Raw genomic sequence first — 25,992 nt, 5'->3', positions numbered from 1 at the left:
CGCGTTATCGTTATGCGAGGGCCGCATTTGGTACACTGGTGCGCCATTTTACTCGCATAAAGCCGAAAAATTACACAGTGGCCAGAAAACTAGAAAATTGCACAGTGCAAAAAGGTGTTTTTATCTTTTTACTCAAGTTTTGCGCGAACCGTGAGCGAACGTTAATGATGCGTGCAAGCGTGCAGCGATGAAAGGCAGTTAATTGCGGCAACAGACGCGCTTTCCTTACCACACTCGTGCATCGTTTGGGTGTCCGAAATCTCCAAATATCAATACGAAAAAGAGGCGCCAACGCAGTGCATCGCGGCCAGGAAGATAATGCAAGTGCAGTAATATTAATTGCTTTGTAATCGGCGCATACAGACACAGTCTCCTCCGATTTTTTCTCCCTTTTTTTTTTCGGGAGGCGCATGTTTTGTTTTTTCGTGCACTGTACCGTGGGCCCCTGTGTTTGTGTGCGTCGGTGAGCCTGTGCGTGTGTGTGTACACATTTTAGGCGGCAATGGTGTGAGGCCCTGGCCAGCCGATAGTCCGCCCGCAGCGATAGCTATCGATAGTTGGCGAATTCGCTACTAACCATTTGTTGTTTGTTTTCTGCAGTTCATGTCTATATAAACAAGCGCACAACGCTAGCATCGGTTAACAATCAACACAAATGGAGGAGATATCCAGTTTAGATTCGTTCGGCGCCGATTCCAATGCGCGTCCGGAGTCGGCCACCCCCCGGCCGGAGGATCACGAGCAGGCGCCAGCGGCGCCTGAGACTCTGGACACACCCGCTTCCCCGCCAGCAGAGGATGCAGTGGCCCAGGAAAGCGAACCCCCTCCAGGGGACGCGGCCAAGGAGCCGGAGGAAGAGTTCGAGCAGATCTCGGAGGGCTCCCTAGAAGCCGATGACCACCAGTCGCAGGATAAGGCGGCCAGTCCGCAGGAAGATCCCGTGGAGGCAGAGGAGGAGCCCGCCGAGGAGCCGCTGCCCGCCGAGGAGCCACAGCCCTCTGAGGAGCCTCTCGCCGCCGATGATGAGCAGCCACAAACAGAAGCGGTTAGTGTAGATCCACAGGAAGACCAGGAGGAGGCGGAGGAGGAGGAGACTGATGCCCTGCAAGCCACCGCGGAGGAGGAGGAGGCGGCCGCTGCCAATGCAGATGCAGTGGATGGTGGCCCCGCCTCACCTGAGGCCATGGATGTGGATGATGGGGAGGGCGAGGCGGATGCAGAAGGAGAAGCTGATCCCGAAGCTGATCCTGAAGCCGATCCAGAAGCTGAGGCGGCGGATGATGTGGAAATGCATTCCGTAGGTGGAGACTCGCACCTGGGCGAGGATGCAGAGCCGCCAGAGGGTCGTGACGAGGTGGACACTAGTCTAGAGGAGCAGGACACGGGCCAAGATCTAGAAGACACGGAGAAGGAGACGGCCGGCGATGAAGATGACAATCTGGATGCCGATGCGGAGTCGGAACAGGTGGAAGAAGCACCAGAGGAAGCTGGAGAAGCCGAACATGGCGATGGTAAGCATTTATAAATCTTTATGTTCTTTGATTATCTAAATAATATTTTTGGAAACTTTTCGAAATTACAGACACTGTTGAAAATGTGCTGGAGCCAGAGGAGTCAGACGTTTGCCTCATTCCCGACGATCAGGAGACCGAGGTGACCGAAGCCGAGAAGGAACTGGCCCGCGAGAACGCCGAGAAGGCCGCTGAAGAGGAGGAGGCCGGAGAGCGGCATTCGAAGTCACCCGATAACGATGGGAAGTCCCAAACAGATGCCCCCGTTGATCCGGAAGACGATAGCGCTACTGTGGTGGACCCAACCGACGAGTCTCCGTCTGCTCCAAATGGTATGTCTCCAGATTAACACCCAAATGTCCCATCCCACATCTACTCTATCCATTTTGCCTGCAGATGCTCAAGCTGGAGCTAAGGCGGCGGCATTAGAAATTGCCGAAGGTGAGCAGATTGGGTTTATAGCTGGGCGAAATGTTACTAACCATTTGATTTGTCTGTATTATGAACATTTATTGAAACGCTTGGTTAAAAATTTTATTTAAGAACGGTACCATATTTCTTTCTTACTGCTTTGAATTGAATTCAGCTGCATTTTGAAGCCATTTTTTTAACAAGTTTTGTTCTGTAGTGATTTTATTTGCTCTAAGCATGTGTTTTTCCAATAAAGGCGCACAAGTTTTGGTTAAAATTCAATTATTTTTCTTGACAACCGCTATTTAAATATATTAGGTTTATTAAATAGCTTAAATCACATTTTGGAAGTTAAAAAATCTTAAAATTATACAGATTTTTGGCTATAAATTCAGAAAAATTTGTTTAAGCAATTGTATTAACCACCTGTTGATTGTAGAGCAGGTTTGTTGCATTACATTGAAGAAAACTAACAAAAATTCACTCTCCCTCGCAGACGACGGAACCGATGCCGCGGCCAACGAAGAGGAGGCCGCCGGCGATGCTCCGGATGCAGATGCAGATGCAGACGAGCCCACGGCTGAGGAATCCTACAGCGCCACAGCGGGTGAGCTGGGGGCCACGCCGAAAACCATCATCAGTTGGATCGTTGGCAGCGCGCAGAAGTGCAAGCAGTGCGGCAACGAAAAGAATTGTGGATTCCGGTTCAAGCGAGCCGAAGAGGCAGAGGACAAAAACAAAGACAAAGAAAAGGACAAGGACACGGACACGGAGGAGGAAAATGCAGAGGAGGAAGCACCAAAAGAGCCTGCTCCAACCGGGTTTGAGTACATCTGCGACACCGCCTGTGTGAATGCTCTGCTGGCCGATCAGCCCGGCAAGTACTTTGTGCGACGCAAGAAGTTTCTGGTAGAGGAGGTGGTCCGAGAAGAGGGCGCCGCTGAGGAGGCAGAGGAAGGAGCTGAGGAGGATGCCACTCCCGCCAACACGAATGATTGCCTGCAGTGCAAGGAGCAGACGCGGTGCAAGTACTTCATCAAGCAGGATCAGGACGTCTTCTACATCTGCAACGACGACTGTTTCAATCTGCTCAACGCAGAGGAACCGGACAAGTTCAAGCTGAAGCGCCACTCGATCCGTGTGCGCAACATTGGCGCCACAACGCTGCAGCCGCCGCAAAACTCGCCCAGCAAGCGGACCGAGAGCAGCGTGGTGGCCAGGACACTGGCCGAGGCGGAGACGGCGCGCCTGGACAGGATCGAGAGCTTCAGGAGGCGCTGCGCCGACTGCGAGGCGGAGATCAATGCCAACGAGAAGCAGCTCATGTGGGAGACCATGGACTTTTGCAATGAGGTGTGCCTGGGCAGCTATCAGCGCACGATCGGCTCCAGCTGCGAGACCTGCAAGCAGGAGGTGAGCTCCACGGCCCTGGGCAAGTATTGCGTGCGGTTTGGCTTCGATGTGCGGCAGTTCTGCTGCGCCGGATGCCTGAACACCTTCAAGAAGGGCCTGAAGACGTGCTCCTGCTGCCAGAAGGACATCAGTGGCGGACAGGAGGGCTTCCTGGCCCCGGTGGGCGACAAGGACCAGTTCAAGGACTTCTGCTCGCAGGCCTGCCTGCGCCGCTACGACGGCATGTGCAATCCGCGCCGAAAACTGCGCACCGATGTGTGCGGTGTGTGCAACAACGAGAAGCCAGTGCGGGTGGAGATGCTGTTGGAGGACAGAGAGCACTACTTCTGCTCAAATCCCTGCTTCTCGGCCTTCAAGTTTGTGAGCAATGTGAACGCCGATCCGTGTGCCATGTGCTCCAAATACTTTGAGCGGCGGAGCGCCGAGTCGTACACCATCTACAACGAACAACAGTCGCCCAAGGTCTTCTGCTCGCGAGTCTGCATCAACGTCTACATCATTGTCAACCGGCACATCGTGTCCTGCCAATGGTGCAAGGTGAAAAAGTACAACTTTGACATGATATACCAGGTGGGCGGGCAGCAGGACCAGGAGACGCTCACCTGCTCCATCAATTGTCTGACCATGCACGGCGTCAGCTGCAACATCTCCGCCCGCGCGGTGACCAAGTGCGACAACTGTGCCAACTTCAATACGCCGCAGTACCACCTGACCATGTCGGACGCCTCCATGCGCAACTTCTGCACCTACCAGTGCGTGATGCAGTTCCAGAACCAGTTCGCCCGCGCCCCCCTCACCCTGGACAGCGACCTGCCCCCCAGCGGCAGTGGCGCCGCCAGCAGCAGCTCAAAGTCCCAGCAGCAGGGCAACTCCTCTCGCGGAAGTAAAAATGCGGCACCCTTCCCCACGGGTCTGCCCAAGCGGGTGAAGCTGAAGTTATCCCATCAACAGGTGGGTCAAAGGGCAATTATAGGATGGGACTGTATTGTTTTTTAAAGATTTTTGATGTTTGTATTCAGAATGTTTTGGTATTTATTAGTGTTGCAATACGAAGTATAAATTGTCGATTTATAAAAGAAATACTTCAACTTTCGGTAGAGTTTCCTCTTGAAGAAGACTTCACTATCTATTCTCCTTAAGGATTAATGTTGACTAGAAGCAAAAGCATTGTGGGTCATTATTTACTTTAATTCATTAATTTTAATTAATTCTAAATTAACTTAAACTCCTTTCACTTGCAGGTTGGAAAGAATGCTGGTGCTGGAGCCAAGAAATCCGGGACTGGCACTATGCTACCGGTTATATCCACTGTTCAGTCACTGGCCAGCGGCGAAACCGAGGCCCGGATTGGCAATGTGACGGTGAGACGTAAGCGTGGTCGTCCCCGGGAATCGGGAGCATCACCGCCACCGCTTTCCATGCCGGTGGCTCATGCGCCAGCGCCTCGCGGAAGACCCCGTAAGCATGTGGACTACACGGTACGGTCGCCGTCGCCCAACACGCCGACCAGCCTCCACGGGGGGATCGGGGGCAGGCGAAATACCACCACTACCATGGACTTCGGACCGCCTACGGTGTCGGAAACCAAGATCATCACAGTGCCACCATATCCCAAGGCCGTGCGGAACGTAAACATCAGCTGCAAGCCCATGACTGTGTCCACGGGCGAGCAGTGCACCCCGGACGTGCGCGATTGTGCCACCCAGACGGAGAAGGACTACTCCAACAAGGTGCTCATCCCGGTGCCGGTGCCGATCTTTTTGCCGCAACCCATGTACATGTACTCAATGCCGTTCCCCGTACCCGTGCCCATTCCGCTTCCAATCCCCGTGCCCATTTTCATACCCACCACGCGCAACACCTCGCAAGGCATTCTCAAGGAGATCAAGAAGATTCAGGACAAGATGCCGGAAGATCCGCTGGAGGCGGAGCTGCTAATGATGGCCGAAATGGTGGCCGAGGAGAAGCACGAGTCGGACTCCGATTCGGACAACGAGATCAAGCCGGATCCTGGTCTGGTCACGCTGCAGTATCAGAACAGCTTGGAGTCCGTGGCCCAGCAGCAGCAGCAGCAACAGCAGGTAGTGGATGTCAGTGGTGGCGGACACAATCCCTACGGCGACGATATGCTACAGATCGCCCTCAAAATGGCCACGGGTGATTACGACAACCATCACCAGACCTCGACCGTGGATCTGGAGACGTCGATGACGGCCAACACGATTAGCAGCCAATCGCCGATGTCCCACGACGGCATGGGTCAGATGGGAGTGCATCACCTGGACCAGCAGCATCACATGCTCGATGCCACGCAGCGGTGAGATCAGAATAATGCCAACCTAGTTCAATACTTATGTGTTTGAATTCTATTACTTGTAGAACCCCACGCGGACGCAAGCGAGGCGTCGGTGCCGTCATGGATTCGCCCAACCGCAATAGCCGTTCGCCGGTGAAGAGGCAGCGGGGCAGCGAAATGGACCACTCCGCCCTGCAGCAACAGTCGCAGCAGGCACAGCAGCCGCAGGAGAAGCCCGACGCCCAGATGTTCCTGAAGTACACCTTCGGCGTGAACGCGTGGAAGCAGTGGGTGATGACCAAGAATGCGGACATAGAGAAGAGCTCGATGCGCCGGCGACCCTTCAAGACGGAGCTGCTTCAGATGACCGCCGACGAGCTGAACTACTCCCTTTGCCTCTTCGTCAAGGAGGTGCGCAAGCCCAACGGCACGGAATATGCGCCGGACACCATCTACTACCTTGTACTGGGTCAGTACCTTTATGGTTTACCTCAAAACATATGCCTTATTGAAGTTTTGCATTTCTTTGTGCAGGCATCCAGCAATATCTGTATGTGAATGGACGCATAGACAACATATTTTATGATCCATATTATGAGCGGTTTACGGAGTGCCTGGATGAGGTGGCGCGCAAATTCTCCGTGCTTTACAACGATTCGCGTAAGTAGAACGGATAGGAGTTTGGTTAGTTTACCAATTTAATAACGTTCTTTCCCTATTCAGAATACATTGTCACTCGCGTGGAGGAGGAGCATTTGTGGGAGTGCAAGCAACTAGGCGCCCATTCCCCGCATGTCCTGCTCAGCACGCTCATGTTTTTCAACACAAAACACTTTAATCTGACGGTAAGAAATATCTAAAGACACTTTCAGTTGACATCGGGTAATGTTTATGTCTTCTAGACTGTGGAGGAGCACATGCAGCTATCCTTCTCCCATATAATGAAGCACTGGAAGCGCTCATCACAGAATTCCAAAGTTCCTGGCTCACGAAACGTGCTCTTACGATTCTATCCACCGCAGGCGGGTCTGGGTAAGTCGAAACTAAAGTCTTTTAGTAATTAAAGAGTGGAAAACTTATTTGTATTTAAATGTATTTAAACAGATGCAAATCCACGGAAGAAGAAGGTCTACGAGCAGCAGGAGAACGAGGAGAACCCGCTGCGTTGTCCCGTCCGCCTTTACGAATTTTATCTCTCTAAATGGTCAGTACTTTGCCACATGATGCAACTATCAGCAAGTGCTAATAGTATTTGTTTTATTTCGGCAGTCCCGAGAGCGTGAAGACCCGCAACGATGTGTTTTATCTGCAGCCTGAACGCTCCTGTGTGCCCGACTCCCCCGTTTGGTATTCGACGCAGGCCCTGGGTCAGGATGCACTGCAGCGGATGCTGCACCGCGTCAAGATGGTCAAGGAAATCAACATCGCGCTACTGACGACTTAATGTTTAATTAGGCAGTTATATCATTGTGTACGCGCAAGGCTTGTCCTGCAATGACACCCGGAGGACAATTCTTCGGCTTGGTGCTTAGCACGAGTTTGTTTGCGGGCAAAACCAAATAGGGCTAACCTAGGAGCGAGAGTTGTGCTATATTATAAATTGTTTTAAACTTACTTTTACCCATATTTCGATTGTCTATAATGAATAGCGATATAGCGCTCTGAGAGAGGAGACCTTGTATAAATTGTGAACGATAACCAGGCCCATCTCACTTTCGATTGAATTATAATAAACTAGAGAACAACAATCAACAAACCACAATCCACACACGAAACACAACAAAACACCCACACAATCACAGTCACACACGCACACGCAGACAACCTGCGACATCTTCATTAGTTTTACGATCGTAAGCCAGACCCCCACGCATCTTTAGTCATTACTTAGATTGTTTAGGAGATAAGGCAACAAGGATGTGCCCGACCGGATAAGTGCATGTATGTATGTACATAGATCGACGATAGATGACCACACAGTGAGTGTACAATGAGAGTTGTACATAGGATGCGACCCTTAACAATTAGCCGCGCTGTTGTTGTAAGTGTTGAAATGTAAAATGCTGTACTCCTTAACTGCAAGATCGAAGTGCGCATGTAGCGTAATAGCGTGTACATGTCTATAAATAAATACATACATACTTTCAATGATGGCCAACTGTTTGTTAATTGTAAAAAGATGACGATTATTGGATATACATTAACTTTGTCAATATTGGGCACCCAAAATTATGTTTATTCTAGAGAAAAAAAGGTCCTTTTTGAGAATTTACTAGTATTCGTCATGGATTGATTTTCGTTACTGTCTGCTAGAATGTTAATTTCCTTTACTAGATGGAAGTTTTTTATAACTTGCAAATTTCTTTCATTTAAAATGTCGAACCTGTTTTGTTTTTATTAAAAACAGCTGCTTCTGATATTCTCCTAAACGATGATAACATTCACAAGAGTTTCATTTTATTGACACAACATTTATGCGGCGTTCTACTTAGTACATTTAATTGAGATGGTTAATTGCAACACAACTCGCTTTTTAGCTAGCGTATACAAAACAGATGAAACTAAAATAAGATACATTGTCGGCCCGAGTACTGTGCTGTCGCTTGGTCATGTTTTCCTGTCTGGTTACCTAATGTCCAGGACTGAAGGCGCATTCGATGAGGCTCTTTGTTTGATGTCTTTTGTTTATATATATTATATTCACACTGCCGCCGCGCTCTTTTGTAAGCAGACATTACCACTCGGCGTCTCCATTTGATTTTTGGAACACGTAGTCCTTGCCACGCATGTTCATTATGCCATCTTTGAGATAGAATTTCCATTTGTTCCGTGACCTGGTGATCTGGGGACAAGGTCTAATATAATCATCTCCAAACAAAGAATGCGTTTCTTATGGCTTACCTTATCATACTGACAGACGATCACGTTGTCCGTATCGAACATTTCGGCGGAGTCTTCGTCGGTGACATCGTCTTCGCTGTTGAGGGGCTCCTCCTCGGCGGCATCTTCGTGCTCCACATCCTCATCGTCGTCTTTGTCCAGATCATCGTCATCATCATTGTCGATGTTGTCGTCGCTCTCCTCGGATTCGTCCTCATCGGAGGAGTCCAGGGCTCCGTCCAATTGCTTGGCAGCCGCTAGATTTTCTAATATTTACAAAAGGCAAGAATTATTCAAGAGTCTGATAGGGAAATAATTATAATTACTCTGGTGATTGGCGCTGCTCAGAGCCGCATTCACGTGCTGCTGCAGCACGGACGAGGCCAGTGTGGTGGGCAAGGACATGATGGACGAAATCAGGTGAGCCGTCAGTATTTGGGTCAGCTGATTCTCCTGCAGCGCCGACGCAGGCACTTGAATGGTGAGCACTCGAGATTCCGAACTGGCAGAGCCGGCTGGCGATGGCAGCGTGATCTGCAAAATCCGGTGATCAATTTAGATTGGGTTTACGTTTTATATCACTGATTTAACTCACGTTAACGGGCATGATGCGGTTGGGATCTAGTGTGGCCACAATTGGAATGGGAGCCTGTCCACCGCTCGCCGCTTGCTGTTGTTTCTGCAGCAGCGCTGCCCCCGAAGTGGGATGCAGTGGCGGCGGGTTCTGTGAGTTAACTTCCTGCTTAATGGGCACCAGTCCGTTCTTGATCCCGCTGCCAGTGGCCATGCCAGCGGGCGACTTAATCGCTACCACCGATGAGCTGCTGCCGCCGATCAGAGGCTGTGATGTGGCCGCAGAGGCGGCGGCGGCCTTTTTGGCCTTAGCATTGGCTGCCTGCAAAGAAATAGGCGATTAATGGGTCTAATTCGGAATGTCTTTCGCGAACAGATGGCTTTACCTTGGTGCTCTGCAGTCGATGTATGCGTGTGGGTGGGAAGGCGGATGGAAATTAGTGGATATTTTAATGAATTTTGATGATGTGTAAAGCGGCGCATTAGTCGATGTTGTTGGTGAGGCGCAGTAGCGTTGTTGTGGTTCAAGTTGTTGAACATAAGGAAGATAAAGCAAGAGATCTTAGTCGAAATGTTTTAAGTAGTAACATGGTAATATAGGAACATTTGGGACCTATACGATGTGCTTTTAAAACAAATTTTTTATAAAATTGTCTTTAAGTTTTCTGGAACATACTACCATTGTTTCATAATAATTATTTGCACGAATATGAATGAGATTAAATAGTAAAAACACTTGTATAAAAAGTGAATTTGTAAAATAATTAGTGAAACGATAAAAAGTTGATAATGATACCTATTACATACAAATGGCACAAGAATGCGGGATGAATTTATCCACCAAAAGGATCATGGGCTGTATTTTACCTTTGGATTGTTGGCCACGATGGGCGGTGGGTGGGAGCCGTCGCTGGGATCCGGGCTCAGCTCGACGGCCTTGCTGGCCAGCAACTTGTTGCGCCAGATCTGCTTCATCTCCTGCAACACCTGTTCGTCGACGCCCTCATCGAGGAAAGCATCCCGCACATTTGTGATGACGTCCTCGATCACGGCATGGTACACCTTCAGCTGCGGGGGGGAAATGGGTGTGCTGGTTAATGCTTAATTTGTATAATTAAATTCGAAATGCACGAACAATCAGAGGGAAAATATCTGTGTTTGTGTTGATTTAAACGCTCATTATATTATCACTGCTCCCTGCAATTAATGAACATACAGTCGTATGAGTAACAATATCAACTGTTTTCTGTAAAACAGCTGAGTTTTATTAAAAAGCTTAAGTCACTAACGACTAGTAAACATGTTAAAAAATAAATAAATTTTGTTATCATCTAGCCCTTATATACATTCATAGGTATAAAATGTCTATCTGAGTGGACGTGTTTTTTTAACCCCTATTAATACATCAGCCGCAGCTGTAATATATGCAAAATGCAAATATGGTACATATGTAAAATGTTTGTTTCCAGAAAATAATTGAGTATAAGTATAAACATGTATGTATGTAGATGTATAAGGTACACATATGATGGTATGTATATAAGATGATGTACCGGTACCGCGGAATGCGACGCTACTACAGCAATAGTATGTATTTTTGCTTTATCAGGGTGTGATAAGGGGCTCCTAAATGCTGATAATGGCACACGCTACGCATTAAATACATCACCGCTAATGATAAACCCCCAAGGGAGTTTGAACTACTTCTCCGTGTCCCAAAAAACACAAAATACAAAATGCAAGGCAATGAACGCACTAATACACTTAAAAACAGGCAGACACACAGAAGCACGCACTGAAGCACACAGACAGACAAACAGACAGACGGGCAGACGAGGTTGCAGTTTCGGTTTCTCGTATTTGGGTAATATTAGTGGTATAGTATTTCTGCCATGCCCACAAAGAAAACTTTCACTTTCCCGCGTAGGAGGTGGGCGAAAGGAGGAGGAGGAGTGGGCACTTTTGCTCCTGGCAGCACAGTCTTCCATATGTCGGATGCATTTCATCCGCCGCGATTACACAGATCCGAGATTTCAGCAGATCCAGGATTCACACTCACCACCGATGTCTGGCAAAGCGCCATCTGAACCTTTTTCTCCGCCAGCTTGAGGCTTTTCTGTTCGCTGGCTCGGTAATTGACGTCTTTGCTAAATTATAAATGGGCTACGAATTAGCGATAGTGCTGCGTCCGTGACGATGTAAGATGGAGCAGTGTGGCCAGATTTGAAATCGCGAGAATATACCACACTAACAATAGAGCTGTCAGAGCATCGATTTAAAATAAGGGTTTGGTTTAATTAATTGACTTTAATGGTTTTTTGACAACAGTAAAAGTGCTTTAAAAACGTATTTACTATAATCTTTTTTTAATAAAATTATTTTGCGCGTGAAAACGAAAAACTGAAAAACTTCATTTTTATTTATCACGTTTCTTATTTTTTTTTTTTAGTTCCCATAAAAACGTTCTGGCAACGCCAGATTATTGGGTTGCCAGATGGTCGCACAAAGTTAAGCGACTGCTAATCAGCTGTTGACCCCCTGTTAACCGCACTGTTAATGGCCTGTTTGTTCGAATCTAGTTGGGAATTTACCCCAATCAAATTTTCGTTTCACTGCAACAGGTTCACAACGCCGCTTTCCCCCGGGTTCGCCTGCATCCAAAGACGCAGCCCAGACCGCATGAATCAGCCACGACCAATTCAACCGCCCACCAGTGAAAGATGAGTGGCGCCGAGACCGCAGAAGCCGAGGCTCAGGCCCAAAACCAGGCGAATGGAAACAGGACCAGGTCGCGATCCCACTTGGACAACACCATGGCCATCCGGCTGATGCCGCTGCCAGTGCGCCTCCAACTGTGTGCCCACCTGGACGCCCTGGATGTGTGGCAGCAGTTGGCGACGGCCGTAAAACTTTATCCGGACCAGGTGGAGCAGATCAGCAGCCAGAAGCAGCGGGGTCGCTCAGCATCCAATGAGTTCCTCAACATTTGGGGGGGCCAGTACAATCACACGGTCCAAACATTGTTTGCTTTGTTTAAAAAGTGAGTCAGTTAGAGATAAGAAGCCGAGTGACCCCAAGAATGACTCTGTTTCCCGTTCCAGATTGAAGCTCCACAACGCCATGCGGCTAATTAAAGACTATGTGAGCGAGGATCTGCACAAGTACATTCCCAGGAGCGTGCCTACCATCAGCGATCTGCGAGCTCCGCCCGATTCCAGCGCCAAGGTGAACAATGGTCCACCGTTTCCCTCCTCCTCGGGCGTCAGCAATTCGAACAACAATCGCACCAGCACCACCAGCACCACGACGGAGGAGATTCCCAGCCTGGAGTCGCTGGGCAACATCCACATCAGCACGGTTCAACGGGCCGCCGAGTCCCTGCTGAAGATCGACTACACGGAGCTGGAGAACGCCACGGACGGGTTCTGTGCCGATAATCGTCTTGGGCAGGGCGGATTCGGCGAGGTGTACCGTGGCGAGTGGAAACAACTGGACGTGGCCATCAAGGTGATGAACTACCGCAGTCCGAACATCGACAAGAACCAGGTGGAGCTGCAGCAGAGCTACAACGAGCTCAAGTATCTGAACACCATCCGGCACGACAACATTTTGGCCCTCTACGGCTACAGCATCAACGGGGAGAAGCCCTGCCTCGTGTACCAGCTGATGAAGGGTGGCTCCCTGGAGAACCGCCTAAGGGCGCACAAGTCCCAGCCTCCTCTTCCAGCGCTCACCTGGCATCAGCGGTTCAGCATCTGCCATGGCACGGCTAGGTGAGGTTAACTTTTCTCATTAAGATGGTACTTATCCTTTTATTCATCTCTCACAGGGGCATTTTCTTTCTGCACACGGCACGGAACACGCCGCTCATCCATGGAGACATCAAGCCGGCGAACATCCTGCTGGATCAATGCCTGCAGCCGAAGATCGGTGACTTTGGGCTGGCCCGGGAGGGTCCCAAGTCTATCGACGCTGTGATGCAAGTTAAGAAGGTGTTTGGGACCAGGATCTATCTGCCGCCAGAGTTCCGCAACTCAAAGCAGCTCAGCACCGGCGTGGACGTCTATAGCTATGGCATTGTGCTGTTGGAAGTATTTACAGGGCGCCAGGTGACTGACCGCCTGCCCAAGAATGATTTGCAGCAGGATTTGCTGCACTACGTCAAGCAGCATTGGCGGCAGAACCGGATGGAGCTGCTGGACAAGCACCTTGCCACGCCGATTGGCGAGGAGCTCGACATGTGCCTGTGCGCCATCGAGGTGGGACTGCACTGCACCGCTGTGGATCCGCAGGATCGACCTTCGATGGACGCAGTCCTCAATCGTTTCCGGCCATTCCGCAATGATTTTTAATCACAAATAGATTCTTAAGTCTACTTTTTACTTGTTTAAAGACGAACTTTTAAAGCTCGAAGCCCCATTTGACCCATTTGGCATATACAACGCTGAATTTTGTGATTAATCCACTCTAAATTCCAGAAGAAAAACGTTTGAAGACTTGTTGTTATACAAAATATATGTTAATGCTTAAATGATTTTTTTATTAAAACTTTTTATACTTAGTTGTTATTGTCATACAATTTAGAAGTTTTTTTTGTACTAATAATATTTAAAAAAATCTGTTTTGTATTTTTAAGGCATCCCATTTTGGGGCATACAAAATTGGACTTTCGGTGACTTCATACTCAATCCTGCGACGTGCTCAGTAGAGTTACGTATTGATTTTAGCGTCATTTCGGTTATAACTATTTCCATTTTCGCAACACAAACGCAGCAAAATAATACCGTTTTTATTCGAGAAGAGATTTCCGGCTTCCCTCGAAAACCATATTATAATTGTAGGTTTAGCACATGGTAAATTTCCTATTTCCAGTCGAGAAAGACAAGCGGCCAATGCGAAACGAACAATGAATTTGAAAAATTCCAAGTTTTACAAAAGGATCCAGGAACTGCGTCACTTCTCCAAGGAGAAGATCCGGAAGAGCCGTGAGCAGCGGACGCGTGTCTCCGTCTCCCGCGCCCTGGACATGGCGCTCAGTGAGCAGGTGTGCTCGGATCGGGAATGGTTCAGTTCGGAGCAGTCGCCAACGGCCGAGCCCGCATCGCCGCGCCGTCGGGTGAAGAAGTTCCGGTGCCCGAAGAAGAAGGCCTCCGTCGGCCAGCAAATGGATGATCCGTACTACCACCTGGCTGGAGGACAGAGTTCGGGAGGTAACAGTCCTATGCAGGCGGAGGCCAAGCTCCAGGGCTTAATCCAGCTGAACAACACGACCTATCGGGTGGACTGTCCCACACGGGTGCTTAATCCGCTCAAGATCAACGACGGTGGACCCGAGGATCGCTCGGGCAGGTGATCTCTCTAAGCCATATTATACAGCACCATAGTAAATCCCATTTTAAAACCCAGCGACAGCAAGAGCACCATCTGCGTGACCAACTCACGATACGCCATGATCGGCAAGATCTCCAAGACGCTGGGTTACAGGCTGGTCAAGGAGTCCAAGCTGTGGAATATCCTCTGGTCGGATTCGTTTCCCGGCGTGGAGCTGTTCAAGAACATGAAGCGCTTCCAGCAGATCAACCACTTTCCGGGCATGATCGAGATCTGTCGCAAGGATCTGCTTTCGCGCAATCTTAACCGGATGCAGAAGCAATTCCCGCAGGACTACAAGATCTTTCCCAAGACCTGGATGCTGCCGGCGGAGTAAGTTCTTGCCCTCATTAAAAATGGATAATATTGAACCCATTCTATAAAAGCTATGGTGATGCCATGAACTACGCCCTCAATCACAAACGAACCTTTATCCTGAAACCGGATTCTGGAGCTCAGGGGCGTGGCATCTGGCTGACCAACGACTTGAAGACCATTGGTGCTCATGAGCGACTCATCTGTCAAACGTACATACACCGGGTAACTAGGGCAGCTTTTTAAAACCAATCTTGTAAGGTACATAGTTCAAAACCCCGCCCTTTTTAAAGCCCCTCCTCATCGATGGGTACAAGTTCGATCTGCGGGTTTACACGCTGATCACCTCCGTGGATCCTCTGCGGATATTTGTGTACAACGAGGGACTAGCCCGATTCGCCACGAACAAGTATGTGGAGCCCACGCCCGGCAACTCCAATGACCTGTACATGCACCTGACCAACTATTCCGTGAACAAACGCAACTCGCACTACGAACTGTGCGATAATGATGACTGCGGCAGCAAGAGAAAGCTGAGTGCCATCAACAACTGGATGAGACGCCACAACTATGATGTGGATGAGTTCTGGAGCAACGTGGACGATGTGATCATCAAGACGGTGCTGAGTGCTTGGCCAGTGCTGAAGCACAACTACCATGCCTGCTTTCCGGGACACGACAAGATCCAGGCCTGCTTCGAGATACTCGGCTTCGACATCCTGGTGGACTGGAAACTGAAGCCATACATCCTCGAGGTCAACCACTCGCCCAGCTTCCATACGAATGAACAGGTGGACCGGGAGGTGAAGCGGCCCCTCATCCGGGACACCCTGAACCTGGTCAGCACTTCGCTGGCGGACAAGAGGCTGATTCTCAAGGAAGATCGCAAGAGGGTCAAGCAGCGACTGCTCAAGATCAGGGGAGAGCCGTAAGTCCTAATTTTAATAACAAAACTCTTTGTCCGCTTTTTCAAAAACTATATAGTTCTGGAATTGTATAGTTCGGGATCTAAAAAGTTTGAAACCTATGAAGTTCGGGACCTATATAGTTCAAGACCTATCGAAAACAATTTTTTTTTAATTTTTGAAAAATGGGTGGCACGTTTCACAGGGAATGACCCTTCTACAAGTGAAGAGTTTAAGGACATAAGTAAAGAGACTACATAGGGAAGAGACTATTACTGATCTGAGGAATACGCGATACATTTTTAAATTACTTTAAAGAATATAGTTTCGATGTGAATCATGGGAATTAAATAGCCAAAGGGCTCTAATCCTTGTTACATCAATGATTATTTTCCCCTCTTTCAGACCAGCTCAACGTCATCGCCTCAATGGCGGCATCTCCAAAGCCAAAATAGATGTCAAGACGAGCAATCCAGAAGCCAAGGCTAGTGGCAATCCCGTCCAGATTGAGGCAGAGCCTGGGGATCAGGGACCACTGGCCCAACAGATCGCCTGGGAGGATGGGCATTTGGGCAACTTCAGGAAGATAATGCCACCACCGGACTTGGCCAAGTTGGCCTACTACTCGCGATTCTATGCTCAGTCAAATCAGGTGTCCATTTTCGCCGAGACGGCGGCCAGTAAAAAGCGGGAGGACCTCGCCCGGAAGATGCGAATCCAGATCGAGGAGAAGAAGGCCAAGCAGCAGCAGATGCTGAATGGAAAGAGCAAGAGGGAGTCCCGGAAGCGCCTGGCTGTGATGCTCCCGAGGGCGGTGCGCGAGAAGAACCGGATGAGCCTCTTCCGGATGCGGGAGAACTGGTCCCCGGGCTTCATCTCGGATGCAGAGGAGCGGCTGCGCCACACTTGGCTGCACATGCGATCGGAGGCCATACGCACACTCAAGATCACCGAGAATGTGAGCATTATCTGTGCACTCAATCATAGGATATCATAGCAAACCGACATATAATACTTCCACAGATCTATAGCACTCTCTACGAAAGCGGTCACTTGACCAACACGGATATGGTCGTCTATCCACATCTCTACCATAACTTGCAGCACGGTTTCGACATCAGGCAAAATCCCTGAGTGAATGCACTTCTCCCCCAAAATCCCACCAATCTCCAATCATCGTTTTCGACCTTCACAGCATAAACACAACCAAGATGTGTTCTTAAATTTGTTATTGCTTAAATTTAAATTCCTGCTCGTCACAAAAATAAAATATAGCACTTTGGAACTTTTAAACAATGAATCGCCTTTGCAACTTGAAACTATGCCAAGTCTTTGATTTATTAGCCTGCTGACCTTATTTCGGACTTTATTGGAGTGATTCAAATTCCCTGATGTCTGCGAACTGGCGGAAATGATTATTTACGGATTCCTTATAGGTCAGAAGTATTGAAAAAATGATAAAAAATTTAAAATGTAGTACAATTTCAAATCTAATAATAAAGATAACCAAATTAAACTAAGTACTTCTTCTTTTTCATGAGCAACTAGGATCTGTTTTTAAATGCGTTTTATGCCATCAAAAAACGGTGTTTTAATTTCGCAATTCACATTAAAATGCCTTCAATTTTTAACAAATTGAATTGGAATATCGGGCAGCGTTCTTTAGTGTTTTAGATTGGAATCGCGTCTGGCTTTATCCGCATAAAAGCATACGTAATGCATGTTGTATATTTGGCAGCCTGCCCGGCAAACAAATTCATAAACATTTGCCCCGATCGCGATGGGAGAGTACTCTGAGATCCGAGATCCGAGATCGAGAATCGGGCATTTCGAGAGCATTACGCTGCGATCGAGAACTTTTGAATGGCATAGTGTGCTCTGCACTGAGTTCAGTCGGTCCAAGGAGCACGCCCCGGGCAGTCGCTAATTAAATTTGGAGCCAAATATTTGGAAAGTCATTAAAGATATTTCCAACAATCCCCGAATATCTGCGGCATGTTCAAAGTGTCGCAGGAGATGCGTTTGAATACGCAGGCCACCGCCGCCGCCTCCAGCTCCAGCTCCACCTCCAGTCCAAGTGGGAGTGGCCTGGAGGGCAATAGTCCGGAGGAAGGCGGTATTTTTGGACGCTACCAGCGCACGCCCGATGCGGGTGAGTACTGTCGATGAGGAAGTGAGCATCGAACCGAACTATTTATACACTCCCCCCTCCCCTCCCCTCCCCTCCCCGCTCCGAATTTACAGATGCCTATCCCGCGGAACCGCCGCGGGTTTATGTGGCGCCCGAGCTGACCGATGCCGGCAAGGTGCAGCTGCTCCACTTTCCCAGCGGAGCGCTGAGGGTCAACAGCTCGGTGGGATTCGTGATCAAGCGGAACGGGGTCAAGGGAAATTTCGAGGTGCGCGTCGAGGGACCCAGTGGACAACCCATCCAGCCTGTCCAGCAGCAGCAGTTGGACCCGGAGCGCTTCCAGATCGATTGTCACTTGGCTGCCGGAGCGGGACTCTACAAGGTCCACATCAAGTGCAATTCCGTGACTTTGCCCCGCTCGCCATTCATCATTGTGGCCATTGCCGGGATTGCAGAATCCATTGAGGGGAAACAGCAGAACACATCAGGCAAGCATTTGTTTATAAACGACATACAAAGTTGATCTGGGTCCAACTATATTATTTATTATACATACAGCCATAACGTAACCATGTTTTGCCTTTATTTAAGTATTCAAATTTTTGAGATACCAATCATATTTGATAACGCATGAACCAGCTCATATTTTCAAACAGCATTATAATGATATAGTTTTCAAAACTGATTCGTATCGAGACACTAAATTATACCACTTGAGTCTAAACAATAATTATTCTTTTTAGGATATTTAATTACAACGGTGATTGAACCTAAGATAATGTTTTTTTTTTGTAAAGGGACATTTAGGGACTTGAAGAAAATGTATTTAAGAACCAGAATCATAGGATAAGATACAAAATGATTGCCTTGCCCATAATTTATTTTTTTCCCCTTTTCCATCAGTGCCAATCCTGGATTCGGATGTCAGCAAAGTGCAGAGCCGTGGCTTGGGCCTCACCCATGTCAGTCTGGTGGAGCGCAACGAGTTCACAGTGGACTGCAGCCAGGCGGGGAGCAACATGCTCCTAGTGGGCGTCCTGGGTCAACGGGGTCCCTGCGAGGAGGTGGTGGTCAAGCACTTGGGCAGGAGCATCCACAGGATTACCTACAGGGTGTGTGATCCCGGCGATTATGTCCTGGTAGTTAAGTGGGGGGAACAACACATACCGGGATCCCCGTTTAGTCTAAGTGCGGAATAGGATAGGAAATAAATGTGTGGCTGTAGAAGACAGCTGACCTTGATTGGGAGCATCCCCCATCCTCCCCGGGATGCTGAGTCGCACCTTTGGGCGTTGTGCACTTTAACGATGATAGCCGAAACATTATGGATGCTACGCCCGTTGCTAATGACGTTCGCATTTGGGAGCTGATGCTGTCTTCGCCTCACAACCTAATGATGATGACCGGCAAATATACATATGTATACAGGTAAACCGTATGTACGAACAAATAGCCATCTCAACAATTGCGGTAGTTTAAATAGAGTTAACAATTCACTTTAAATAATGTGAAAAAATATCTGACTGCATTAAGTTATTATAGAAAATAATAATAATATAATAATATTATAGAAAAAAATAATTAAAAATAAAAAACGTAAATGTTGTTAAAATGCATTTAAATAAATATTATAACAGTTTAATTTTTTTTGGAAATTTTATAAAATATTAAGTTGAAAAATTTCATATTTAAAATAAAATTTTTTTTCATTATTAAGCGGCTCATAACTGTTGTAAATAAAAAAAGAGAAACACGCTTGTGTAATGCTGCTGTAGCCTCACAAATGCCGAGTTCTTGATTATGATGATGACAAATTCATTGTCTATTTTGAAACGACCTGTGCTGAGCAATGTTACAGCTAATAGTGGGTAAAAAATATTTAAAGCTCTGTACGATTCAAAACTCTCTTTAGGAATTCACAGTAAAAGATACACTTTTTGGATTTTCCCTACTTAGTTTCTAGTCAAAAATTATTTTATTCAATAAATATATATCTTTTAATAACTTAATATTTTAAATAAGGTGACAATCTTGAAATTGAGTAAGGACTTTAAATTGTCATACTTACAAAACCAAACCAAAATCCTTATTATAATTCTAACAACTTAAATATTTTTAGCCAAATTCCCAAATAAACGTGCAAATTTCTGGTGACCTTGTTATGGAAACTCACTTCCTCCTAGCTTTTCCTTCTTCTTCCGCTTTGCCACGCCCGCACCTTCACCCTCGCAACGACGCGATGTGCAATTTAATGATGATTACCTTACCCCAAAGCCAAAATGACGACTGTGTGGCAGCCAACATTATCATTTTTTGTTATTTAGCCCGCTAATGACGTTCGCTTTTGGGAGCTGCTGCCGTTGTTGTTGCGCGCACAACCTAATGATGATGATGATGACCGGCAAATACGTGTCGGTGCGACTGTGTGCGTGTGCATTATGGTCCCACAAAAGCGTTTGTGGGAAAGGGAGGGTTATATGGTTGGGGAGCTGGGGGGCTGATAATGATGATGATGAGCGATGAAATGCGTTTGCATTGTGGCGCCCTAACGAGCCGAGGTTGAAGCATAAGAAAAGCGCCAGATGACTGTGCTGAGGCAAGAGAATATTTTCCTTATTCCCCTAAGAAATAGCATTTTCAATTTCCCACCTAGGGCGCATTTAAAGACCCAACGTATTTCTTCCGCACATCTGGCAACGCCGCAGAACTTATCACAAACTAGCTGAACCGTTCACACCTTGTTGCTCATGCAAGTGTTGCTATCTCGCTCCAGAACATCATTATAGAGTATAGAGTCGAATGGCGAGAGCTGCGCAGCGTAGGAGCTACACAACAACTACGTTTTTCGTGTGTGTTTCCCTCTTGAAGATAATTAAAATTTAATTATTTGACTTATTATTAAGTTTTGTGCCCCCACTGTTGGCGTTGCTGTTGTTGTGTTTGGTGCATGGAGAAGAAGAGCGTAACAATAGAACGCAATCAACGCAAGAAAATCGGATGTGTGGTTGTGAGTGTGTGTATCTGAAGCGAAGGGAAAAGTGTGTGTGTGTATTCGAGAAAAGTAACATCTCCCCCCGCAAATAGGCTCCCCTTTCCAACAAAAATCGTGGCATCGCAGTCGACGTCGTCAGAGCATCTTCATCCGCATCTTCACTTGTATACTTGAATTACCGCTTCACTTCGAATCCAACCTTCGCCGCATCCACTTCGCAGTCTATCTTTTTCTGCCGAATGCAATTTACAACTCGTTTCGCTCCCACTATTAATATTTGTTTACCGTTCGGTGTGCATTACTTGTGTGTGCGGGAGAGGCCGAGTTGTGTCGGTGTGTGTGTGCCGGCTTAATGATAATTAAAAGATAAAAAAAAGGATAAAGTCAAGTGTACCGACTATGGGATACTCGTTACTCTTTTTCCTGTTAGAAAATGTTTTCCATACCTAAATGTGTTGTTTATTAGTACATTCAAAATTAATCATACATGGTAACTATCTTGAAAGTGGACAATTTTCGTTAGTTTAGAAAAATATTTTATTTAATTGCAATATGAACCGGATTTTGACAAAAAATATTTTTTAGGAATGAAAATTGTGTGGGTGCTAAGTGACTTTTCTGTTAATGCCAATCAAGAGAATATATTCATTATAGGGGTTTCTTCACATACTTTTGTCCGATCTAGAATACTCGGAATACATCAATTACCCGGTAAAATCTGCAATTATAATGACGTTGCTTTAAAAAGGTCATGCTTGGCCTGAATGTGTGGCTAAGGGGGCGTATTAGACGACAGAAACCTTACGGTGCTTTAAAATTAATTTACAAATTTATTGCAACTAAATCGTCGTCAAACAGGATATAAACCATATGTTTGATTGTTTAACTTTCCAAATAACAATAACAGTTTTTGTATAACTTATTATTATGCTGTGCTATTTTAAGCTTATAAGCCTTTTGGTCATGAAAAAAAAAGGATAATTTGAATTAGTGCTTTACTTCTTCAGATCATTTATATAAAACATCCAAATGTAGTATACCTTTTTTTGAATGCGTCTATTATAATCGTTTTCTTAAACAACTTTTTTCAGGAGTGGATCCGTGTACACTATGCCAGCCTACTAGATAAACCGCTTCATGTCCTGCTTCAGCTGGCAAACGAAGTTTGTCGGGCAAACCTAGTTGTCGGCAGTAAGACCCATGTGAAATGCCTGTGAGTGACCTTTGAATCAACCGATTTTCCTAAGATATTAACCCTTCACCGCTCCGGCAGTATGAAAAATTCAACAAAAAGCGCCGACAATGGGAGGATAGTGGTGTACTAGAGCTGATCAAACTATGGAAAGTCTGCGCCTATGAGCTGCGCACCATCAAACGCAATGGCCATCTCTATGTGGCTATGGCCAAGCAGCTAACCTCGCTGGGCGTCCCCGTAACAGCACTCGAGGTTCACTTCAAAGTCAACAATCTCACACAGCGCTACCGGCAGGAGCAGAAGACGTTCGAGACCACGGGCATAATCAGCACCTGGAAGTTCTATAGTCAAGTGGATGATGTATTCAAGAGTCTGGCCGCGCACACCGGTTACAAGTGGGTCATGAACAAAGAACTAGAGAGAAGCCAATAAGTTACTTAACATTTAACTTTGAAACTCATACGTTTCTCTCAACAACCAATAACAAAATGTGTTCCTTAATTTGAACCAAACTCACTATTTTGTATTTGCTCCGCAGAGACAAACGCATGACGAGTGCATCTAATACTAGCAGTTTACCATCTACATCCGAGTCACCAGTTTGGAAAAATCCAATGTCTCAGCAAGAGTTTAATAGCAACAACACGGAGGGGTTCTATAAGTGAGCGCAGAAAAGATGACACATTCTGCTCAGTTTCACAAACTAATGATTGTAATTACAGGACCGAGTACGGAATGCACCGGCACTTTATGGACCACTCCCAGCCGCCGCCCAATGCAGGCAGCGTGGACAACTTCATGGCCTCCTCGGCGGCCGTGGCGGCGGTGGCTGCCGCTGCATCGGCCCGCCTGGCGGATAACAACATGGATCAGCAAATGAACGCGGCAGCAGGAGGAAGTGGAGCCAGTGGCGGCGGAGGGGGCAACACCAACGGGGGCGTGGCCAACTACCAGAAGATTAAGAAGTCGCACGAGGACTATGACAAGTTCGTGGACATCGTGAAGAACATCGTGGACACCCACAAGAGCACTCCCGATAAGGTGGACACGTTCGGCGACTTCATCAAGTCGTACATGAAGCGCTGGCCGGAACGGCTGCAGGACGAGGCCATCAACCACATCACCAACTATGTGATCGTCAAAAACATGGAGCACAGCATGGTCAGCAGCCACAACCCCGAGGGAGTCAACAACCGACAATAACAATACAAGCAGGAGCCCAACAACTGAATGAGTTGTTGGACGAGGCAGCTCCAGGAATCAGGCACCGAAGGCGAAGGAAACGAGATGGCAGGCGAGGATTACTTAAGGTGGCACGCAGTTACTTAAACCGCATCTGAGTTGCAGCCAAGTTCATTGGACACACACACGGCATACAGTATTTTTTGTATAGTTAAAATATACATTGGAGTTTTAGTTCTCGGCGATCGCTCCCTCCGTACAGAGTTGACTTCAGTATTGGGGGAACAAGATCAATCGTACATAGAGATCCTAGCGAGTACATTACATTTAGACACCATTTCCTACTGTTAGCTGTAAACTATTATACATAAATTAATAAATGCTTTAACGATTATTTATGAACGGCAGAGAGGATTCCATTGCTTTAGTGATCAATGATCAATTTGCCTTGATTAGCTGGAGATTCTTTTTTAATAGCAGTTGTTGAAAAATATTAGGTATAGAAAATCGAATGATAGTAATCATCAGGTTGAATATAAAAACATGACTTATTTTATAACTAAAATATTGAAAAAAATCATAATGCTATTATATATTTATTAAATTAATTTTATTATTATTATTTTAAAGTTGATCCATTGGTTAAACAGGTCAGATACGTTTGACTTGACACGCCACACTGTTGAACATGTTGGCCGCTTTTCCCGGCGCAGAGGGTGCCACCAGAAACCGGGCGAAAGTTCCGCCCTTCTTGTCCGAAAGACGACCGGGATTGACCACCAAGCAGTCGCTGACCAGGCGGATGAAGTGCCGCTGATCGCCCGGCAGAATGAGTACATTTGGCAGCTGCTTAATCTGGGCGTACTTGAGCGCCAGCTGGGAGTCGTAGGCCATGTCCTCGTCCGCTGGCGGATACAAAGGGTAGAAGGAGCCTTGGTGAAACAAGTGGTTGATGGCCCGGTGCATCCGCTCGCCGGCATTTGCCGCAAACTCGTGGCTCAGCAGATGATCCACAACGTCGGTGGAGGTGACGCCCAATGTAATTCCATCCAAATCGACCAGCGAGGGATCGGGTAGCATGTGCAGATTGGGATACGTCTTGCGAAGAGTGGGCGGCGGCGTTGGGTAGACAGAGTGCGCCATAGCATCCTTCTGGCTGCTGACCAGCAGCACAGCGGTGTGGCTTCCAACCGCCTCCATTATTCCAGCTATCATCTTCTCAAAGAAGGAATCGAAAGTCTCGGCTAGCTCGCCGACGATTTTGTGATCGGCGTCGAGGAACGGACCCGTCAGCACCAGAACATCGGGTCTGTGTTCCTTGATGTACTTCAGCAGGTCGTGCAGCGGTTCATAAAACAGATCCGTGCTGTCTGTGAAGGGTCCGGCGGCCACCACGAATTGCAGCTCTCTGTCCACTTTAAGTGGAGTGGGCGGTGTCAGTTTCCGTTCCGTGGTGATCTCCTCTACGACGAAGGTCTTGCCCTTGGGTATAAATCCCTTGGCGAGCACCACCTGGCCGGGAAATATGCTGGCCGACCTAATCCTGGAGAAGTTGAGTGAGAGGAAGTTGTCCTCAGCCTCATCTGTGGAGTCATCTATAACAGCCAAACAGGCGGAATGGGCATCCAGTGGGCCATCGTCCTCGGAGTGGATCATGCCCACCGCATGGAGGCCACCTGCAGCCTGCAGAGCCTGCTTGTCGTGCGGATACCAACTGCACTCGGCCGCTCCTGCTGCTCCGAGTTTCTTGTCCACCAGCGCCCGTCCGGTGTCCTCAACGCGGTCGTGCAGGTCATCACATCGCTCGCCCAGCAGATCGTTCATGTAGCCCAGATTGGCGAGGGTCAGTGGGGCGTCTTTGTGAAGCAGTTTTTGGGTGACAGGCAGCTGGTGCTCCATTTGCGATTGCCAGCTGGAACCTGCCAGCAGTTTGGGGTGTCCAAAGGAGTCCACAATGTCGCCTGGTTTACCGGCCACTGAGGTGTTTGGCGTTCCAATCGTTGAGTTTCTCTTGGCGGATTGCGGTGTGTAGCTGGCAGGGCTGAAGAGCACTCCGCCCTTGAGGTTGGAGGCTCGTCCCGAATCCTTCTTAGCCTTGGGCGTGTGCATGGCAGAGGTGTCTGCCACGGACTCGCTGACATAGTCGTCAAGCATGGGATCGTCTTCCATCACTCCATAGGTGGCCAGCGAGCTCGTTTCCTGGGCAGAGGATGGAGCATAGGACTTGGCCTTTGACACGGATGCCTTGGAGCCCATTTTGTCCTTCCGCAGCTGCAGCACCTTGCGTTCGAAGTCACCCAGGTTCTCCAGCGCAGGATCCTCGCCATGGAGGTGGGACAAGCTGAAGGCCATCCACTGCTCCACGAACTCGGTGGCGTCGTGGACGTTGTACGAGATGGCCAACTCCACGCATCTATCCAGCACAGCGTCCGCGGGCTCCACGCCCATCTCGTCGAACTGCTGCTTTATTTCCACGTCCATTCGTTGTCCTTTTTTTTGATTTCGCGTGCTGTTTTCGTAAATAAACACTAGTAATTATTTTTGGCGGCAAGAAGTGAGAGGAGCGTTGCCAGATTAGATGCAAGTTTGGCTTAAATGGGACTAACGCATTTTTTTAAAAATAGTTTTCGAAATTATAAACAATATATTTATATTTGATCAATTTCATTTAATAAATAATAAACATTAGGCTTTTTTAAAAGTTTTTTTCGTTGTTACTTTGCCAATGAACTGCAAGGCAAAAGTAGTATTAGTTCGATAACTTTTACTCACAGTTTCGTTGAGTTATCGAGCATCGATGACACGTATCGCCCTTCCC

The 25,992-nt window shown here is 47.6% G+C and overlaps 7 protein-coding genes across 10 annotated transcripts; 5 read left to right on the top strand and 2 right to left on the bottom strand.

The window, feature by feature from the left end:
* The first annotated feature begins 11 nt into the window (after positions 1-11).
* On the top strand, positions 12-7,779 carry LOC108147191 (zinc finger MYM-type protein 4). 2 transcript variants are annotated; one of them, XM_017273543.2, is made up of 12 exons: positions 12-320; positions 601-1,511; positions 1,583-1,843; positions 1,908-1,952; positions 2,419-4,286; positions 4,577-5,652; positions 5,715-6,100; positions 6,166-6,291; positions 6,355-6,476; positions 6,534-6,663; positions 6,736-6,835; positions 6,901-7,779. In XM_017273543.2, exons 2-12 carry the CDS (start codon positions 656-658, stop codon positions 7,073-7,075), a joined length of 5,145 nt encoding a protein of 1,714 aa, XP_017129032.1. In that variant the 5' UTR covers positions 12-320; positions 601-655; the 3' UTR covers positions 7,076-7,779. The 2 variants fall into 2 exon arrangements, with proteins under 2 accessions (XP_017129032.1, XP_017129033.1); XM_017273544.2 differs by lacking the exon at positions 1,908-1,952.
* A 292-nt stretch (positions 7,780-8,071) lies between these two features.
* Positions 8,072-11,306, bottom strand: LOC108147192 (transcription initiation factor IIA subunit 1). 2 transcript variants are annotated; one of them, XM_017273545.2, is made up of 7 exons: positions 11,144-11,306; positions 9,952-10,152; positions 9,471-9,479; positions 9,107-9,406; positions 8,838-9,045; positions 8,533-8,777; positions 8,072-8,473 (listed from the first exon to the last, which is right to left on the bottom strand). In XM_017273545.2, exons 1-7 carry the CDS (start codon positions 11,165-11,167, stop codon positions 8,366-8,368), a joined length of 1,095 nt encoding a protein of 364 aa, XP_017129034.1. In that variant the 5' UTR covers positions 11,168-11,306; the 3' UTR covers positions 8,072-8,365. The 2 variants fall into 2 exon arrangements, with proteins under 2 accessions (XP_017129034.1, XP_017129035.1); XM_017273546.2 differs by lacking the exon at positions 9,471-9,479.
* Positions 11,307-11,629: 323 nt separating this feature from the next.
* On the top strand, positions 11,630-13,615 carry LOC108147290 (serine/threonine-protein kinase pelle). Its single transcript, XM_017273708.2, has 3 exons — positions 11,630-12,124; positions 12,186-12,857; positions 12,914-13,615. Exons 1-3 carry the CDS (start codon positions 11,805-11,807, stop codon positions 13,434-13,436), a joined length of 1,515 nt encoding a protein of 504 aa, XP_017129197.1. The 5' UTR covers positions 11,630-11,804; the 3' UTR covers positions 13,437-13,615.
* A 153-nt stretch (positions 13,616-13,768) lies between these two features.
* LOC108147289 (tubulin polyglutamylase TTLL13) lies at positions 13,769-16,970 on the top strand. The gene is made up of 6 exons (XM_017273707.2): positions 13,769-14,433; positions 14,491-14,787; positions 14,841-14,994; positions 15,063-15,697; positions 16,080-16,632; positions 16,698-16,970. The coding sequence occupies exons 1-6, from the start codon at positions 13,991-13,993 to the stop codon at positions 16,806-16,808; spliced, it is 2,193 nt and encodes a 730-aa protein (XP_017129196.1). The 5' UTR covers positions 13,769-13,990; the 3' UTR covers positions 16,809-16,970.
* Positions 16,971-17,555: 585 nt separating this feature from the next.
* On the top strand, positions 17,556-19,355 carry LOC108147113 (filamin-A). Its single transcript, XM_017273403.2, has 3 exons — positions 17,556-17,826; positions 17,919-18,293; positions 18,709-19,355. The coding sequence occupies exons 1-3, from the start codon at positions 17,670-17,672 to the stop codon at positions 19,002-19,004; spliced, it is 828 nt and encodes a 275-aa protein (XP_017128892.1). The 5' UTR covers positions 17,556-17,669; the 3' UTR covers positions 19,005-19,355.
* Positions 19,356-20,575: 1,220 nt separating this feature from the next.
* Positions 20,576-23,568, top strand: LOC108147280. 2 transcript variants are annotated; one of them, XM_017273696.2, is made up of 5 exons: positions 20,576-20,654; positions 21,889-22,010; positions 22,071-22,387; positions 22,531-22,653; positions 22,715-23,568. In XM_017273696.2, the coding sequence occupies exons 2-5, from the start codon at positions 22,005-22,007 to the stop codon at positions 23,193-23,195; spliced, it is 927 nt and encodes a 308-aa protein (XP_017129185.1). In that variant the 5' UTR covers positions 20,576-20,654; positions 21,889-22,004; the 3' UTR covers positions 23,196-23,568. The 2 variants fall into 2 exon arrangements, with proteins under 2 accessions (XP_017129185.1, XP_017129186.1); XM_017273697.2 differs by lacking the exon at positions 20,576-20,654 and adding an exon at positions 20,975-21,287.
* Positions 23,569-23,767: 199 nt separating this feature from the next.
* On the bottom strand, positions 23,768-25,745 carry LOC108147279 (DNA polymerase alpha subunit B). Its single transcript, XM_017273695.2, has one exon. The coding sequence runs from the start codon at positions 25,653-25,655 to the stop codon at positions 23,826-23,828; it is 1,830 nt and encodes a 609-aa protein (XP_017129184.1). The 5' UTR covers positions 25,656-25,745; the 3' UTR covers positions 23,768-23,825.
* Positions 25,746-25,992: the final 247 nt, after the last annotated feature.

The sequence above is a fragment of the Drosophila elegans genome, unplaced genomic scaffold, assembly GCF_018152505.1.
Source record: "Drosophila elegans isolate 14027-0461.03 unplaced genomic scaffold, ASM1815250v1 contig_476, whole genome shotgun sequence".
NCBI classification, from domain to species: Eukaryota; Metazoa; Arthropoda; class Insecta; order Diptera; family Drosophilidae; genus Drosophila; species Drosophila elegans.
This window is presented reverse-complemented; position numbering and strand designations above follow the sequence as displayed.